Consider the following 19,952-nt stretch of genomic DNA (forward strand, 5'->3'; position numbering starts at 1 on the left):
CATAAAATTCATCTATGAATTAGAATCTAATGGTTTACTCCCATTTCTGGACCTTTTACTAACTAAGGAATCAGGTAAATTAAAAGTCTCTATATTTCAAAAACCTACACCTACTGACATATCTACATGCCTCATCCCATCATTATAGACCTCAAAATTTGGATATCATTTCCACACTAGGAGTAAGAACTGACAAGGATGAACTAGCCAAAGAGCTTCAACATTTAAGAAATAATTTCCTTCAAAATGGCTATAGTGAGTACACCATCATCTCCAGACTACTCAACTGACATGAGATCAGAGAAATTTCTAATGAAGAAAACAGAGGATTCATCACACTCCCATATATTAGCCCTGTTTCCATGAAACTAGCAAATTTACTTAAGGAATATAAAATCAAAGTAGTATTTATAAAGATGAAATTACTACTAAGATCTGCAAAACCTCGACATAACTCACTTCAATATCCAGGTTTTATCAGCTATGGTGCGACTGCCAGTCATCTTACTATGGACAGACAGAAAATCAATTGAACAATGAATTGAAGAACACATTCGAGATGTTGAATACCATAAGAATGAAGCCTCGGCTCACTTCAGTTGACTCACAAGATGTTTTGCAAATGAGACAGTTTTATGGGATAAATCAAAACTATTACACCATTGCTATGATATAACAGAAAGAAAAATACGGGAATCGTTGGAAACAGCATTGGATCCTAAACATTTAAATATTAACCAAAGCATTAAATTGTCTGAATATACCCTAGCCTTCGTTAATCAAGAACGTTCACGTGAATGCATAATGGAGAACATTTGGAACAATTAGAAATAATTTTAAAAAAATAACATCAGTCTCTTTTATATAACTGTATAACAGTTGTCACCTTTGTTAGTCCTTACTGTTTTGTCTATTAGTTTTTTATTTATACCTGAAGAAATCCTGTATATGTATGGATATCCTACAATAGCCCATTCTAAGAATGAAAGAATATAATTATGCAAATAATTTATAAGTTCTCTTATCTTATAATCCATCTTAAAACTATCTGATAATCCTATCCATTGATTTCTGATGATAGTACACTCCATTTGTCCTTCTCATTTAATAAACCATGCAGTACTTAGAAATTCCAAACTTCAATATCTGCGAAGCAGTGCATTAAACACTACTCTCCATACCAATCTTTAATGGAAAAAAGATAATCTGTTCACGTTCTCAAAGGCATCTCAGCTTGCCAGCCTTACCTTCTCTGATATACACATCATCACACAGGGATAAATCTTTTTTTTGTCTGGACTGACATTTACCTCCAGCACCTCCTGGCATAAGCGCATCAAGTCAGCAGTGTCCTCAGCCTCCAAAAAAAATTAAGCATTCTTTTTTGCTTGAGATGTCCCTAAACGTGTGGACAGACTTATGTGTTCGTCGAACATGTTGTTTATTATTTTAACGGTATAATAGAACACAGAAACTAAGTAAATAATTGATTTATTAACTTGATGCTGATATTTCGCTGGTATTATAACCAGCATCTTCAGAGCACAAAAACACTGTTTGTCACAATACGCGAGACTAAAACAACATGGTGTACATTAACAAAATTGTAGCAGCAACACAAAGACTAGAGTCCTGATTTTGGCGCCCTCTATCTGAAAAAAAAAAAAAAAAAAAAAAAAAAAAAAAAAAAAAACTATCATATATTGCTAGAGTCCTAGAAAAGTGCTAGTTTTTCCTTAATATGACTGTCTCCCAGATCTTTGGCAAGTTAATACAGCCATATTTGTTGAGATTTGGAGTGTGTTTTAGGGCTTCTGTCGCCTCTAAGAACAATCTTTCTGATTTATATGGGTTTCTGTGTAGTACTTTTGTGTTTTTCCAGTTGATCCTGTGTGCAGGGGTATCCAGAGCATGGTCTGCTAGGCCTGACTTCCCATAATGATATTTCCGGACGTATCGTTTATGTTCGCTGATGCGGATATTCACAGTTCTTCCTGTTTGACCGTAGTAGGCTTGATTGCATGAGCAGGGTACTTGGTAGACTCCTGGATGTGATAAAGGAGGAATGCTGTCCTTGGGTGAGCGGATGAGGGTGGCTAATTTGCTACATGGTCTGAATGTAGTGCGTAGTTTTTTTTTAGCACAAGCAAATACAACCATCAGCGCATTACGAGAATCACTGCATAATATTCTAAATACGGAACTTTGGCAGATCTTAGAGAACATCACCGACGCAACGGCAAAAAAAGAATTCGACAGAGTCAAAAACCGGCACCAAAAGAAGTTCGAAAATCTACAACAACGGAACACCATACAACGACCGCAATTACAACAAGACTGCATTGTTGTGAATCTATCGTCACTCACCTTAAGCAAAGAAGCCACAACTGCTTTAAGTCGAGGGCACAACTTTGCCATAACTCCCAAGCAAGTTCCAAAAGCCGAAATAATGGCGTCCATCGAACGAGGAATTTACGACCTGCCTCCAACAATAGCTAACAACATACGTTTAGATGTGGCCAACATCCTAATCAAGTCCAAGCCTCCAAAAAGTAATATCCCACATAAGGAATTCATTGCTATAAAAGAGCTACACAACAACAGCCAGATTACCATAACAAAAGCAGACAAAGGAAATGCAACCGTGGTGATGGACACAACTGAATATGAAAACAAAATGCACACACTATTACAAGATCAGTCAACATACAAAATTATAGATCGCAATCCCACCAACACACAAAAGAATAAGGCACGAAAATTATTAAAAAAAGTCACTTCCTGGCCCAAAGACACAGTTAACAAACTCAAACCCTTCCATGTTAGAACACCGAGGATCTATGGATCACCAAAAATTCACAAACCAGGCACACCCCTACGCCCAATTGTGGACAGTATAAATAGTCCCACATACAAACTGGCTAGACATTTAGCAAAGCTACTAGCCACTCTCACTAACAATTCTCCCTCCTTTATCAAAAATTCAGCACACCTAAAAAACATCTTACAACACCTCACCCTAAAAAGCTCAGACTTAATAGTAAGCTTTGACATCACTTCACTATTCACAAATGTACCACTAATAGAAACCCTCAATCTACTGAAGTCACACTTCCCCCCTGATATATTTGAACTATTCAAATTCACAATACATGCAGGATATTTCACATGGAAAGGGAAAATATACAAACAAATTGATGGGACAGCCATGGGCTCCCCCCTTTCTCCCCCCCTAGCCAACTTTTACATAGAACACCTGGAAAAACAAGCAATCAATACAGCCACTCTCAAACCAACACTTTGGCTACGCTATGTTGATGATGTGCTTGCCATTTGGCCACATGGCCCTGAGACATTGAAAACATTCTTAGCACATTTAAATAGCCAACACCCAAAAATCCACTTTACTATGGAACCGGAAGCCAACAACTGTCTGCCCTTCCTGGATACACTCATCACACGTCTCCCAGATGGTTCCTTATCATTTTCAGTTTTCAGAAAACCCACACATACAGGTAGATACTTACACAAACAATCACACCATCATCCTTCTCAACAATATGGCATATTAAAAACGCTAACCCATAGAGCGAGAGCAATCTGTTCAAATGACAAGGCTCTTACTGCTGAACTGACTCACTTACGCCACACCTTCTTGGCCAACGGCTACAATCCACAAAAAATAAACAAAATACTAAACACTCCTAAGAAACCCCTCCCACCATCCACCACAGAGAACTACAACAAAACAGTCACCATCCCTTACATTAAAGGCACATCCGAAAAGATCTCAAGAATTCTCATTAAACATAAACTACGCACTACATTCAGACCATGTAGCAAATTAGCCACCCTCATCCGCTCACCCAAGGACAGCATTCCTCCTTTATCACATCCAGGAGTCTACCAAGTACCCTGCTCATGCAATCAAGCCTACTATGGTCAAACAGGAAGAACTGTGAATATCCGCATCAGCGAACATAAACGATACGTCCGGAAATATCATTATGGGAAGTCAGGCCTAGCAGACCATGTTCTGGATACCCCTGCACACAGGATCAACTGGAAAAACACAAAAGTACTACACAGAAACCCATATAAATCAGAGAGATTGTTCTTAGAGGCGACAGAAGCCCTAAAACACACTCCAAATCTCAACAAATATGGCTGTATTAACTTGCCGAAGATCTGGGAGACAGTCATATTAAGGAAAAACTAGCACTTTTCTAGGACTCTAGCAATATATGATAGTTTTTTTTTCTTTTTTTTTTTTCAGATAGAGGGTGCCAAAATCAGGACTCTAGTCTTTGTGTTGCTGCTACAATTTTGTTAATGTACACCATGTTGTTTTAGTCTCGCGTATTGTGACAAACAGTGTTTTTGTGCTCTGAAGATGCTGGTTATAATACCAGCGAAATATCAGCATCAAGTTAATAAATCAATTATTTACTTAGTTTCTGTGTTCTATTGAGATGTCCCTGTTCATTTATCTAGCTATCAACTCTATACATATCACAAATATGCCCATCCTTAGAAAACACTGTACCTAAAACCTCTATAAAAATTCCTGAAGCTATTCAAGGGAGAATGATTCTGCTGACAGTTGATCCCTTCCTCGGTGACTCACTTCAATTACTATCTCAGAGATGTTTCGGTTCTGTCTTTTCTACAGGCACTTCTATGAATGCTACTCCATTAACTGGCATCTGATGTTCATCTGCTTTTTGCTGGGTATTTTTAAATATGAGCCTCCCAATATCCTTTTTTCAGTCAAAAAATGCAGGTGCACTGAAACTGCTTCTCCTCTTCCTCTTTTATTTCACTAACTTCTGTCCTAACCTTTCACATGAAGTGTTCCCCAACAACCAACACCAACTTTTCAAGAAAAATGCTGAACATCAGTTTCTTCTACCTCTTTCTCACTCTTAATGCATATGGGATTGATAAATAAAAATTACGTAATTAGGCATACTGACAAGTTTATGTAGACGTACTCTGCTTAGCAATGATGTAAGAGTGTAGTAAGGAATGTCAGTGAGGAGCATGTATTGCATTTACCTACTGCATAGCACATAACAGAGTTAAGTATCACACCATTTAAAAAGGTCGGACAGCATTCATCTTGAGAATGGATACATTTGATTTGATTACAGAGAGGAGTTTTCATTTGGTAAAGTGGCAAATGATTGGCAGCAGTTTCTAGTTCATGTTATGAGCAGTTTCTACAGTGGCAGTAATTGGCATTTTATCTATTTATATATTAATGAAATGGTAGTTATTAGTGCTATGAATATTTCTTCTTTTCTTCATTCATATCACTGATTGCGAAGTGAACTTCAAAATCCATATGATAAAAATTAGAAACACATTGCAGACATTACTTAATAGTTGATATTCCTTTATATGCTTCAATGAGATGTGTCCCTGAGATGGGTATTACTTATATATAAAGTAAATCCCTGAGATGGGAATTTACTTTATATTGACTATAAAGTAAATCTTGATGAGACATTTTCAGGTTAATGTTTTTAGTTAAATGGACTTCCCACAATGAGTGCTGACTCAATGGAGGTTGATATGATAATAAATTGATAACCTAATTCAGAAGCAAATTCTGGTTTTCAACATAATACCAATCTATAAATGGATAGTGAATTTGTCATCATGTTCTCTTACAATCGATAAGGGAAATGTATTTGCCAAAGGATGAATATGTAACAGTTTCAAAGAATATTCCATATTTTTGGAATTTAAGCCTAATATAGGTGTGACATTTCAAATGTGGAATCTCAGGCTCTCAGAACATCGTAAAACAAGCCAAATATTGCAATAAAAAAAGCTAAAAAAGTTAAAGCAGCTGTACTAATGAGACAAGTGCTGTGCACAAGGAAAATAACAGTGATCTCTGCAATCATTTAACTTATAAGATCAGCCAGTAAGGATCTGTCAGGCATAAATAAATTGAATTCCCTGTTAGACAGTATTATGTGCTGAGATTAAAATACTAATCCCCTTCTTACTTTAACTTAGATTTCGGTAGTCAGTTGTGCAAATATAGGTCAACAATAATCAAATTCTTATCACTGATTGTAAAGTGAACTTCAAAATCCATATGATAAAAACTAGAAACACATAGCAGACATTACTTAATAGTTGATATTCCTTTATGTGCTTCAACTGAGATGGGTATTTTTGTGAAGGAAATATCGACTATAAAGTAAATATGTGATGAGACATTTTCAGGTTAATAAAGGACACTATTCCATTATAAGAGTGAAGATGGCAGTAATGAATTTGATGAGGAACCAACAAAGTTTCTAGCATGTACTAATGCACAAGAGATTGGCTAGTACTTCTGTTATGGAGCGTATGCTATCCAGATAACTTGTGCTGAATCAACTGCTCATTTCTAAGACACAGTAAGCATGACTATCACTTGAAGTTTATCTCTTTGTGAGATATACCATTCTTGAATTGGTGTTCGAGTTGTCATGCCAAAAGAGAAGCTCTACTATAAGCATAAAAAAAAATCCATACAATTTAAATTTTGAATATGACTATAAAAATTTCATTAAACATCTAAAGGAAAAAATAAAACAGGCAAGAGAACATTCTCTGCTATCGAAATTTCTTTTTTGTTGTAATGATAAAAGTAAAGAAAGGAGGTTGGTCAATATGATAATAGGTAACACAAAACAGAAAACGTGAGAATTTCCAGAGGGCAATGACATCACTGATATACTTAACAAAATGAACAACCACTTTACCAACTATGGCAGTTGTGTTTTCGACCCTACAGAAAGGGCAAAGTATGTCAGTCACCTTCTGTGGATTAAGAATTCTATGTATCTACATGCAGTAAACGAAGATGAAGTGAAGAGTGTAGTAATCGGATTAAAAAAAAGGGAAAAAAGTGGGATGTGACAACATAAATGTTAAAAAGTTAAACATTATCATTAGGCATCAATTACAATTCTTTACAAATATCATTAATAAATCCTTTGAACATGGTAAATTTATAGAACACCTAAAGACTGCTTCAGTTGTACTGCTATTTAAAGGAGGAAATAGAAATGAAATCAAAAATTACAGACCAATATCTATACTATCCACAATTTCAAAAGTTATTGAAATTCTGATAAAAAAAATGCTTAAATAGCTATTTAAATACAATATCCTTTTACGCTACTAATCAATATGGGTTCAGATCCGGAAGCAATACTGAAAGAGCGCTACTCGAGTTTCATAAAAAGGTCTATAGTAGAATAAATGAAGGAATGCACACGGCAGCTGTTTTTCTTGATATATCTAAAGCATTCGACTGTGTTCATCATGATTTACTGCAATTAAAAATGTCCAAATACGGCATTAGGGGAATTATTAATGACTAGTTCAGATCCTATCTGAATAATAGAAAACAATATACCAGCTATGATATATTTAAAAGCACAACAAACATAATAAAATGCAGAGTCCCACAAGGGTTGGTACTAGGACCCATCCTATTCATAATATATGTTAATGATCTATGTAAATATGAACTTTTTGGCAAAATGATATCCTATGCTGACGATACAGCTTTAGTATACACCGAAACAACCCTTGAAATCTAAAAAAATCGGATTAATAGCGATATGTTAAAACTAAGTATATGGTTTAGCAACAAAGGATTTAACATTAATACCGCCAAAATGAGATATATGTACTTTACATTAACAGACAAATTAGATCACAGTATAACAATAAAATGGCATGAAAGGAAATGTAGTGATACTCTAAATTGTAAATGTAGCTTAATCAAAAAAACAAAAACAAAAACCGTCAAGTATTTGGGCCTCCATATCGATAGCATTTTAAGTGGAACTCCCACACCACTTTCTTAACAAATAAGTTTAGGTTCATAATTAACAGAATATATTATGTTAAAAAATTTCTAAATGCAGCATTCTTAAGATGTTTATACTATTCCTGGGTAAATTCTTCTCTACAATATAGCATTACCTGTTGGGGAGGAGACTATTATAACAATCTGCTTCCATTAATAAGAATACAAAACAGAATAATTAGAGCCATAACTACTACCAACTTTGCACATTCAACCAATGATCTGCATATTGTTCATAATATTCTACCATTTCAGAAACTATATCTCTACGGTTGTCTGTTATATGTAAAAATAAACACTGAAAGTTTCTTGGTATATAACATAGACTATGGATTGCGCTGTGGTCGAAACACGCTGGAAGTACCTAAGGCTAACAAAGAAATTTTTCATAAATCTTTTGAGTACATTGCGACGAGCAGCTATAATAAACTTCTGAATGAAATTAAATCTATAACCTCAGAATATGTATTCAGAAAAAGATTGAGAAACTACCTTATGGGATTAAAGAATGTTGACAATTATTTTAAACGTATAGTATAGTATAAGAGATCATTATAACTCATATATCATAACCAATTAAGGTATTGATTTACAAATTGGCTCATTCAATTAGGAATTAAAATATCAACATTCACATTATTATAACTGGTAAGGGAGCCCTCTTAGATGTGGCCCCCGGACTCTCAGTGTCTGTTTTAAGCTAATTACTTTTCTAGTAACCAGTATGGCTATGGCCCTTGGTTACACATATTTGCATTAACTAACTTACATTACTCTAAACCAATTACTTATCAAAACTTTGAAACTATTCAAAATATATTATATTCTACTTGCATATATGAGAAAACTTTTTATTAATAATCATAATAAAATAATAGCCATAGTAAGTGTTAGTACCAACAGAATATGATAGTAATACTTGAATTTTATTTTGTAACAGTGTACTGTGCATTGAATTGTATTGTGAAATATTGTCATAATTATACAAGTTGAATAGTATAATATGTATAATTTGTATACCTGATGTGAATAATAAACATTAATAATAATAATAATAATAAAATACTTATGTTGCTCGTTTCTGGACACAAACCACAAAGGGAGAAAACAAGGCACAGAAATCTACTCAGCTACCATCCTGTGGTTTGTTTATCACCTTTTGTGACTGAGAAGCCAGTTCCCTCCCTTCAGCTTTTCTACCCATGCAGGACTGTCATACATAATTCATGCTTAGAAGATAATAATAAATTTAGTTTAATCCTTTATCCAAGTATCAGCAAACAAAGTTTGCGCCTGAAGTATCTTCAGGACTGAGGCAACTCATAGTAAAGGTGGCTCAAGCTCTCATCACTCCTTGTCTCAGTATTTCCCATAATGCAAAGCACATCTCCTTGCGGACATGTATAATGCTATGCATTAAGGAAGGGCCAATACCCAGACTGGTTTCGACCTTTATTGAGGTTTCATCAGTGGCAGCCAGACCCAGAAGTGGTGTATACTAAGGCCGTAGCAATGGAGAGGTCATATTTACCTATATGAGTTGCCAAAAGGTGTACCACCTTATTAAATTACTCTGGATTTAGAGAAATGGGAGATACTGAGACAAGGAGTGATGAGAGCTTGGTTCACCTTTACTACGAGTTGTCTCAGTCCTGAAGTAACTTCAGGCACAAACTTTGTTTACTGACACTTGGATAAAGGATTAAACTAAATTTAGTATAGTCTAACCAAGTTGAAAATAAACTTCCAACATCTTTCTCTAAATCCAGAGTAATTTAATAATAAGGTGGTACGTACACCTTTTGGCAACTCGTATAAAATATGACCTCTCCATTGCTTCTGCCTTAGTATCACCACTTCTGGGTCGGGCTCCCACTGACGAGACCTCAATAAAGGTCAAAAACCAGTCTGGGTACTGGTCCTTCCGTTAATGCATAGCATTACATATGTCTGCAAGGAGATGTGCTTTGCATTATGGGAGATACTGAAACAAGGAGTGATGAGAGCTTGGTCCATCTTTACTACGAGTTGCCTCAGTCCTGAAGATACTTTAGGTGCAAACTTTGTTTGCTGACACTTGGATAAAGGATTAAACTAAATTTATTATAGTCTAACCAAGTGGAAATAAACTTCCAAAATGCTTAGAAGAAATGTACCTGTACATTAACTTGTACAAGTATTAAAGATATTTCTAGAGAGCATTTGATTGGATCTAGCATAGAGATCTGGTCCTAAAGTAATTATGGAGTGGATCCCTTATCAGTTACCTAAGTACTTCTTATTTTCTGTTCCTAAACCAGTTTCTCATCTTGCTTTCCAGCATACACACATATAGCACTAATGTGCCATAGGTTCTGCACCAGTTTATGTGTGGAACTGATATATTAAAAAACAGTGATACAGAAAAACAACACTTCTAGAATGCGAGAGTATTTTTTGATAGCCCTTGAATTACACTGCCCATATTTCTTATTACTGCCATTTCCTGATATGGAAATTGCAATAAATAAATAAAATAAAAATTAAATAAAATGATTAGTACAAGAAATAAAAGAGGCTTGCTACTTTAACAGAAATGAACTATATCCAGAGAAGAGTATCCATGCCCACATTTAAAAATTAAATATTGTGATCTCTTAATTATCCAACCTTCAAATGAACAAATGTGCAATTAACTAACCCTTGAAAGGGTTAGTATGTCAAATGACTTCTGTGAGATCACTATGTAAATATACATTGTTATTCTATCCTTCAAATGTTCAACAGCAAATCACTCTCCTGCTGGTAAGATAATTGAGATTACTGTATATGATATAAACCACTGAAACCCATCAGAGCTACATGGTATGAGAATGCCCCCTGGTTTAGAAGAACCAGGGGGCATTCTCATACGTGTGTGGAACAGTCAGAGTATTCCACGCACGTGTTCTATGCCAGAGATTATGCTACAGCCTAGATTCACAGATTCATCTGTGGAGTTTGTACCAGTAACTGATGTCTTTTTCATACAGCTGGGGACATTTTTTTTTACCAGGCAATGTCCCATGGTGCATGCAATTCCATCATTTGGAAGATCACTTTGTATTTTGGTTTAAGCTAATAAGAATGCAATGTAGTCAGCTAAATTTCAAATTGTCAGCTTATCTTCATTAATTCAGTACTGAATGAATTTGCCTTTAGTTGAAATGCCCTATGAAGGTTCCATACAGATTGTGTGGAACCTTCAAAGGTGGTCTTATATGGAGGTGGCAGGGTTTTTCCACAGAGAAATTTAAATTTTTCATTCTACAAAATACCTGCTGGATGACAAATGCAGTAAACAGTTTATAGGAAGATATAGGAACCTTCATAAGATAGTCTCATGTGGCGGTGGCAGAGTTTTTCCACAAGCATATTTAGGTTTTTATTTCTGCAAAATATCTGCTAGATAACAAATGAAGTAAACAGTCTATATGAAGCTAAGTTGCATAGCTATAACAGGCCACTGACCCCAACACAATTAAGAGGAAGATGAATAAACTGATTCCAAAAAATAGTATATAAAAGAAACATAAGAAAAATTTTCTAAGTTAAAAACTGTGCTAGATGTTTGATCAGTCTGATGCGGTTACTTACTTTAACTGCTGCAGCTGTACTTAATAACTGCAAAGCTGACTCTTCGGATCTGTATTTTTTTGGTAGAGAAACTCGAAAGTGCTTCAGAATTCCTTCGAAATCTAATGCTAACAATTCCTTTTTGGACATCTGAAATGAAATAAACACAAATAAAATCCACAATAAGTCTAGATACTATCATTTTTGAAGGTCCTTTAACTGTTTTCTTTAATTACTATAAAATCTTTGTAACACTGATTAGCAATATGAATAAACTATGAAATAAATATTTCATAGTTTCATAATTTCTTTAAAAAAAATTTTATATATATATATATACACACACACATACAGGTATCCCTTGATATATGCGGTTTTGATTAGTGCACAAAAAATTATTGCAACCATAAACTTGATATGTGCGGTATCAAATTTGATTAGTGCGGCCCAAAAAGTTTGAAAATAAGCAAAGCGTTAGACTTGGTCAATGAAACTGATCAGATCATGTGGTACGAGTCATGCTCCAACGTTAGTAACTCACTCTTGGCCTCAGTGCTTCAATTTATCAGCAGAGCATGATCCGCATATCACATAATTTTCAAATTATGTAAAGCATTACCCTTCATAACCATGACCTCAAAAATGAGTAATAAACGAAAACTTATTACTTTGGATACTAAAATTGACATTATTAAAAGGTTTGATAATGAAGAAAGCAAAGCAAACATCAGAAGAGCTAGGCTTTGGTGAATCAACCATGTATATGAGCAATTTTCAATAAAGCAACTGAGTACCACAAACAAGGCAGAGTGGCATCTGCATCTTCAAGTATGCAGTGTACTAGGAATAGAAGCCCATTAATGATCAAAATGGATGATTTACTATTTCTATGGCTAGAAGATTGTAATCAGAAGGGTATTCCCATCAACAGCAATAATCTTAGGCTCAAGGCGTTAAGCCTTTTTTCTACACTTAAAAGAAAACCAATATCAAGATGTGACTGCAACATTTTCTGCAAGCAAAGGCTGGTTAGAAAATTTCAAATCTCGATCCGGAATGAAAAATGTAAAATTAACAGGTGAAGCAGCAAGTGCTGATAAAGATGTTCCAGCCAGATATCCAGCTGAATTAAAGAAAATAATCAAAGAAAATGGGTATGACAATCATCAAATATTCAACGTAGATGAAATTGGCCTGTTTTGGAAGAAAATGCCAACAAAAACATTTTTAGCAAGAAAAGAATGAACCACACCTGGTTATAAAGCATCCAAAGATCGCTTAGCACTTTTACTTGGAGGTAATGCCGAAGGTGATTTCAAATTAACACCAATGCTGATTTATTGAACAATGAACCCAAAGGCTTTTAAAGGTAAAAAACAATCCCTTCCAATCAGAGTATTCCACACATGTGTTCTATGCCAGAGATTATGCTACAGCCTAGATTCACAGATTCATCTGTGGAGTTTGTACCAGTAACTGATGTCTTTTTCATACAGCTGGGGACATTTTTAATATGGAAATTTTAATATGAAAAGTAATATGGAAATCAAATAAAAAGGCTTGGCTTACCAAACAGTTGTTTGAAGAATGGTTCATTTTGCATTTTTGTCCCGCAATTGAAAAATGCTGCAATGAAAATAATTTAGCTTTCAAAGTTCTTTTAGTATTGGATAATGCCCCTGGACATCCCACCTCACTTAATGATTTACATAGTAATGTGCAGGTTGTATTTTTACCACCGAATACAACATCTTTGATACAGCCTATGGACCAGGGAGTCATTTCTGCATTCAAGCTTACTATATTAGAAGAACTTTCGACCAGGCAATTCAAGCTACAACTGGAGATGATCCAATCACTCTAGAGGAATTTTGGAAAAAATACGATATTAAACAAGCAGTTATAAACATTCACGAGTCTTGGGAAGAAGAGACAGCCAACTGTATGAGAGCAGTCTGGAAGAATCTTTTGCCTGAATCTGCAAATAATTTTGGTAGTTCTATTAATCCCGTCAACAAAGTTATCGATAATATTGTTTTGATTGGAAGTGCTCTTGGCTTTGAGAATGTCAATTCAGAAAATATTCGGGAATTGTTGGAATCACATTCGAAAGACCTAAGTAATGAAGATCTTCTTGGAATCAAACATCAACAGGCATATGAAGAGGAAGAAGAAAAGGAAACTGAAGAAATGGAAGATGTATCTAAAGAAATCACTATCGAAGAACCTGAAGAATTGTTTAGGACAATTGAGAAGGCAAAAGAACTTATACTAGAGATAGATCCAAATGTAGAGAGAAGCATGAACATTAGTCACAGTTTAGATAAACAAATCGATTGTTATCGCAAAATCATGGAGGAGAAAAAAAAAGCTATCACTGTTCAATTTACATTAGATAAGTTTTTATGTCACAAATATGTATAAATAAAATATATAAATACATGTCACCTTAAAAAGAAATGATGTTTAATTCTTCCCATTAATTCTTAACATTGTATAATGTGGTGTCCATTGAGGATTAATTAACCGCATATATCAAGGGATACCTGTATATATATATTCCCCCCCCCCCCACCTTTTGTTTTTTAAATAACAACTCAGGATCACTTAAAGTTCAAGGCTAGATAACCGGAAGGAAACCTCAACATATCCAAAATTTTGAGGAATGTAGAGAACCAACTGGGACTTCTAATGATGTCCAATCCTCCACTTCTCATGGTGCAATACTGTTAGTAGGCATTTGCTGAATACTAAATGAATGAGGATAAGGTGAAAATTTTAAATTTAGCTCACTAAATTGTATTCTTACTGGCTTAAATGATAGTACACTAAGATGGAATTTCATGCACCAGGGGCATTACCTGGTTAAATAAGGTTTTTGGAAAGGAATTAGTTGTATTCAAAGTCAGCTAAAGCCTCTTGAATGGCAATTAGTATCAAGCAGAATGACGTGAGCAAACATCAAAATGGAAAACTGATGATCAGATTTATTTTTGGCCTATGGTTCCACAGAAGGTTCTACTAAGAAAGAAGTGGAGGAATCCGAGTCATTAGAGAATGCAGTTAACACCAAGAAAAAGGCAAGTTTGGTTCTTGTTGTATGTCTTAAGAGCAGGGTAGGAAATTAATACGAGATATACACAAGTGTTTTTGGAAAAGAGCAAGGCTGATAATAATGGTAAGTACCCGTGGAATTTCCGATCAGGACATGGACTAGCCATTACTAACATCATGTTCCAACATACAGATGTGCACAAATTCACATGAAGAAAAACACAAGAAAAAAAGTCTCAATGACTATTTACTGGTGACAGTGATCTTTTCATACTAAGTGTAAAAGCAGCTAAACAAAAGTCAGGAAAAGAATACTGAAGATATATCACAAAGATACAAAATGTTCTGTAAAAACTTACAAAAAGAGAAAATAGCACTGCAGAAGGAATCAGAGATGATAACGGTGATATGAAAAATTGAAGATAAACATATTCTAGATTCTGGAGTAATTACTTTGAAAGATTAATGAATGAAACAGGAAGTGACAGAAGAGTGCAAGGAAATGGTCAGCTGAAATGCAATCAGGAGTACATAATACGTAAAAAACTGAAATGTGGAAAGGCAGTTGGAGTACATGATTTTCAACCAGAAATGCTGAAATATGGAGGTATAAAAGTTTTACAGTGGCTACACTGCATAATTCAGAATGTCTAGTAAAAAGTTGAATTCCAGATGAGTAGAGCCTCTCATAATTACCATCTATAAAAAGGGAAATAAAACTGAATGCAAGGAATATAGAGGTATTTTTCTATTCAGTATTCCAGGTAAGATTCATTAAAGCATACTTGAGAAGTTGCTAAGAAAATTGTGGAAGAGAAACTCCGATAAGAGCAAGCTAAGTTCAGGTCAAATAGAGGCTGCCGAGATCAGATTTTCACTTTGAGACAAATAGCTGAAAAATCATGGGAATATAACAAGGATCTGTATTTTTTTTGTGGATATGGCACATGCCAAAAGAAAAGGTGTTCAAAATGTTAAAATTATACAGTATAAATGGTAAATAATATCAAGCAATACATAGTCTATGTATGAGTTGTAAGCAAGCAATTAGAACTGAAGGAGGTACGGAAGATGGTTTGATATTATATCAGGTGTGAGAGTTATTAATCATCTATAATGGATCAATCTATGAAGGAAAGTGGCATTAGGCATGAGATCAAAACTCTTTATGCAGATGATGATGATGCACTGCTAAAGAAATGCAGAAGTCTGCAAGATCCCCTAACTAGATTGAATAATAAAAAGCTGTAATAAAATCAGTTCAAAAATCAATAAAATGGCACCAATTGCATCCAGAATGGAGAACTTCAGAAGTAAAATATTTCAGCTATTTAGGCATGACTGTTAGTGAAGATGGCAAATTAAATATGGATATAGACAATAGAATTAGCGAAACTATAATGTTAGAGGAATCAACTGAATAAATTTTTATGGAATAAGACAGTAAACTAGCTGTATACAAGATGGTGTTCAAATCAATTTTAACTTATGGATCTGAGAGTTGGATTTGAAATAGGACTCGATCAAAGACTAGTGACCAGGGATTTGATAGTTCTGCAAAAAATTACAGAAGTGAACAATTTCCTAATTTTTCTATGGTATGAATGGAAAATATAATGAGGAGTACATTGACACATGGGATAAGGTGGTGGTTATGTCACTATATAAATGGACAACTGTATTCACATTTCGTCATCCAATTTTCATTCTGATGGAAAAACGAGACAAATGACCAAGACAATATCATGACTCCCAGAATGTGGTAGTTATCAATACATGGAGAACTTGAAAAGAGTGGGAGGTGGGTGGTGGTGGTGGTGGAGGGGGGGGGATGAGAAGCCATTCCTGGAAGTTGTGTAAAGATGTGGTGATGGAGTGTGAGGAGCAGACTTTTTACATGGAGAGTGTGAATGAAATGCATTACCAGAGTACAATGCGAATGCTGGGCATGTTAAGGGGTTTCAGGTTCAATACGATAAATATGTTTTTAGTTAAATGGACTTCCCACAATGAGTGTTGACTCAATGGAGATTGATGCAATAATAAATTTATAACCTAATTCAAAAGCAAATTCTGATTTTCGACATAATACCAACTTATAAATGGATAGTGAATTTGTCATAGTTCTCTTACCACCAATGAGAAAAATGTATTTGCTAAAGGATGAATATGTAACAATTTCAAAGAATATTCCATATTTTTGGAATTTAAGCCTAATATAGGATGTGACATTTCAAATGTGGAATCTTGGGCCCTCAGAACATCGTAAAACAAGCCAATTGCAATAACAAAAGCTAAAAAAGTTAAAGCAGCTGTACTAATGAGACACGTGCTGTGCACAAGGAAAATAACAGTGATCTCTGCAATCATTTAACTTATCAGCCAATAAGGATCTCTCAACAGACAAATAATAAATTGAATTCTCTGTTATACAGTATTATGAGTTGAGATTAAAATACTAATCCCAATTCTTACTTAAACTTAGATTTCGGTAGTCAGTTGTGCAAATATAGGTCAGCAATAATCAAATTCATAAGTGAACTTCAAAATCCATATGATAAAAACTAGAAACACATAGCAGACATTATTTAATAGTTGATATTGTATATAAAATATACTTTGATCTTTGTACATTTTAAAAGTACTAGAAACTAGGTGACAATTACATTACTATTATCAACTAGAATATAACTTGCTGATTACTTAGATTTCAGCACTGTATTTAATTGAGAGCGTTATTATAATGTTAAAGCCATATTTGATGAAGAATATTTCTCTCTCATAAAAAAAAAATCTAATTCTAATGATTAATTTTAATTTCATATATCTAATTACTGGGTGTGAAGGAAATGTTTTGTGAGTGAATGCAAGAAATGTGAGAATGAAGTGGCTAGTATTAAATTAGGCAGGATAATGAAAGTGTTGTAGAGAATGTAGTGAAAGGAGTAAACAGTAATGGCAAAACATGAATCACAGCATGAAAAATCTGGATGCAGGTAGATGATATGGAGAGAAACAGCACACTTATGCAAAGCCCTTCACAGAACAAAACATGAGCTCAAGCTACTGGAAAAACATTTACTATGTAGCACAGCAGGAGGGAGAATGAAAGCAAATGTGGATGGAAAAAGCATGAAAGAGCAAGAAACTAGGAGTAAAGAAAGGGGTATCATATGGAGATTCCATGACAGGAGTACTTAATAAGAATGTGACAAATGCATGCATCACAGGTGTGAAGATCAAGGATGTTAGTGAAGCTGCTAGTTTGTAGAGAAGAGCAGTGAAAGATTGATTGCTTTGGCAAGCATGAATAATAATAAAGTTAACAAATATGCAATGAGGGATGTGAAAGATTTGCTGAAAGAAGCAAAAATGAACAAAAGAAACCAAAGACTATGAGTCTGCTGTCTCAATACAACAGGACTGAACTGAGAAGGGTTGATTTACATCTACAGTCTGCCTGTAGTCGAGTCTACAGTTCAACTGTAAAGCTGCTCAAATTTGAATCTTTTCAAAACTTTCTTTTAACTCTACCTGAAACTAAGAGATGACTACTTCCAATTTCAAATACCCTGTATACTTTTATTAATAAATGTGAAGATATTGACTATATTAACATTCATAGTGATTTTTCTTTTTTTTTTTCTTGTTTGCTCTCTCTCTACATGAATTGCGCACATCTTTATGTTGAAATGTGTTAGTGATGACTATTCTGTGTTCTGAACAGAAACCTGGCAGGCACTTGCCATTATTACTAGCTTTTGTCCTTTTCTCCAAAATCACACGAAATGCTTTTGGATCCCAAGCATATGGAAAAGTTTTTCCCAAAAGATTTCCATAAGCCTGGGATTCATTGTGCATACTGAGCTTCTTCCCTCACCAAAATTCGTATGCAATAGATAGAGTGCTTGTCTAAGATGCAAGGAAATTATAAGATCTTCTCAGTAAATCCTCTGGGAGAGGGAGAGAAAAAACATTTTTACAGAGCAATTTGAAAGACTATTCATCGAGTCCACAGGGTTTATAATTGACCCACCAACTTTTAATGTGGGCTATATTAATATATTTAAAATGTGGACACTTTCCTACAAAAAAAGAAGCAAAGCCAAATGTCTTCACTGTATAAGCTTAGCAGGTTCCATATTAAATGAATGGAAGTGTTTTTCTCTTTTAAATGTGCATGTGTTTGCAAGACTGAGGTTCTCCTAACATTATAAATCAGTAACATTTGTAATGTTCTTGTGACATTATAAAATACAGATAATCCTTATACCATGGTAGCTAGTTCCTATAAAAGTGCAAAACTGTGTTATACAAGAATAAGAACCAGTAAAAAAAAAAAAAAAAAAAAGTGGGGGGGGGGGATAGTTGGGTTTGTGTTCCAAATGATAACAAAAATATACCATTTTATTTTTATAGCTATTGGAAACTTCATTTTTATTAAGAATAGCAATAACTGATAATTTAGAAACCATTCCTTAAATAAATTGGCAGTTACCCAAGATTTTTTTATTTGCTTTTCGATATACTAGTAATGCATTTTTATTTACGCCTTTCATTGATGAGGATTAGAGGAACTATAAACAAGCAAGGGTCTTATCATATAATCTCCTGATGTAATTAGAAGAAACACACGTATAAACCACAGTGAAAATTATTTAATTGTAAATATTTCATCCTAAGTATCTTAGGACATCATCAGTACAGTATTTAAACAAAATTAGGAATAACATACAGTTAGGGTGCATGATTACAATAGAATCTCATGAAAACATGCATAATGTGCTAAAGTAGTACAAAAAAAAAAAAACAACTATCAAAAACTGACTTGTTAATCAGCTTCGACATTGTCTCCCTCTTCACAAACATTCCCCATAAAGAAACAATAGAATTACTAACTCAAAAATTTCAATCTGATATAGTTGAATTGTTCAAGTTTGTTATTGCATCAGGTTACTTCACCTGGAAAGGTCAAATTTACAAGCAAGAGGAAGGAACAGCAATGGGATCTCCTTTATCACCAAACCTAGCAAATTTGTTTCTAGAACACCTTGAGGAAAAAATATTCACTTTTGAACCCAAACCAAAAATTTGGCTAAGATATGTCAATGACGTATTTGCAGTCTGCAATCATCCCGAACCTGAATTACAACTGTTTCTAGATAAAATTAACCTTCTTCATCATCGCATCAACTTTACGTTAGAAAAAGAATCTCCACAGGGTATCTCTTTTCTGGATTTACACATCCAAAGAAAAGAAGACGGTTCCATCGCCACGTCCGTCTTTCGCAAGCCTACATTCTCAGGTCGCTACATTCACAATTCTTCTGCTCATCATCCATCTCAGAAATCTGGCATTATTAAATCACTAGTGTCCAGAGCACACAAATTCTGCTCCTCTGAAGAATCTTTAAACCAG

General features: G+C 34.6%; 1 protein-coding gene across 1 annotated transcript in view; it reads right to left on the reverse strand.

Moving 5' to 3' along the window:
- The window catches only part of LOC150092305 (rab GTPase-activating protein 1-like), a 323,417-nt gene that overhangs the window by 72,429 nt on the left and 231,036 nt on the right, over nt 1–19,952 (reverse strand). The window contains exon 19 of the mRNA XM_090414840.1: nt 11,501–11,629. Within this exon, the coding sequence (XP_090270966.1) occupies nt 11,501–11,629 (129 nt within the window). The remainder of the gene's footprint in view (nt 1–11,500; nt 11,630–19,952) is intronic.

Source organism: Typopeltis vanoorti, chromosome 26 (assembly GCF_054136105.1).
Source record: "Typopeltis vanoorti isolate ZY-2024b chromosome 26, IOZ_Tvanoo_1.0, whole genome shotgun sequence".
NCBI classification, from domain to species: Eukaryota; Metazoa; Arthropoda; class Arachnida; order Uropygi; family Thelyphonidae; genus Typopeltis; species Typopeltis vanoorti.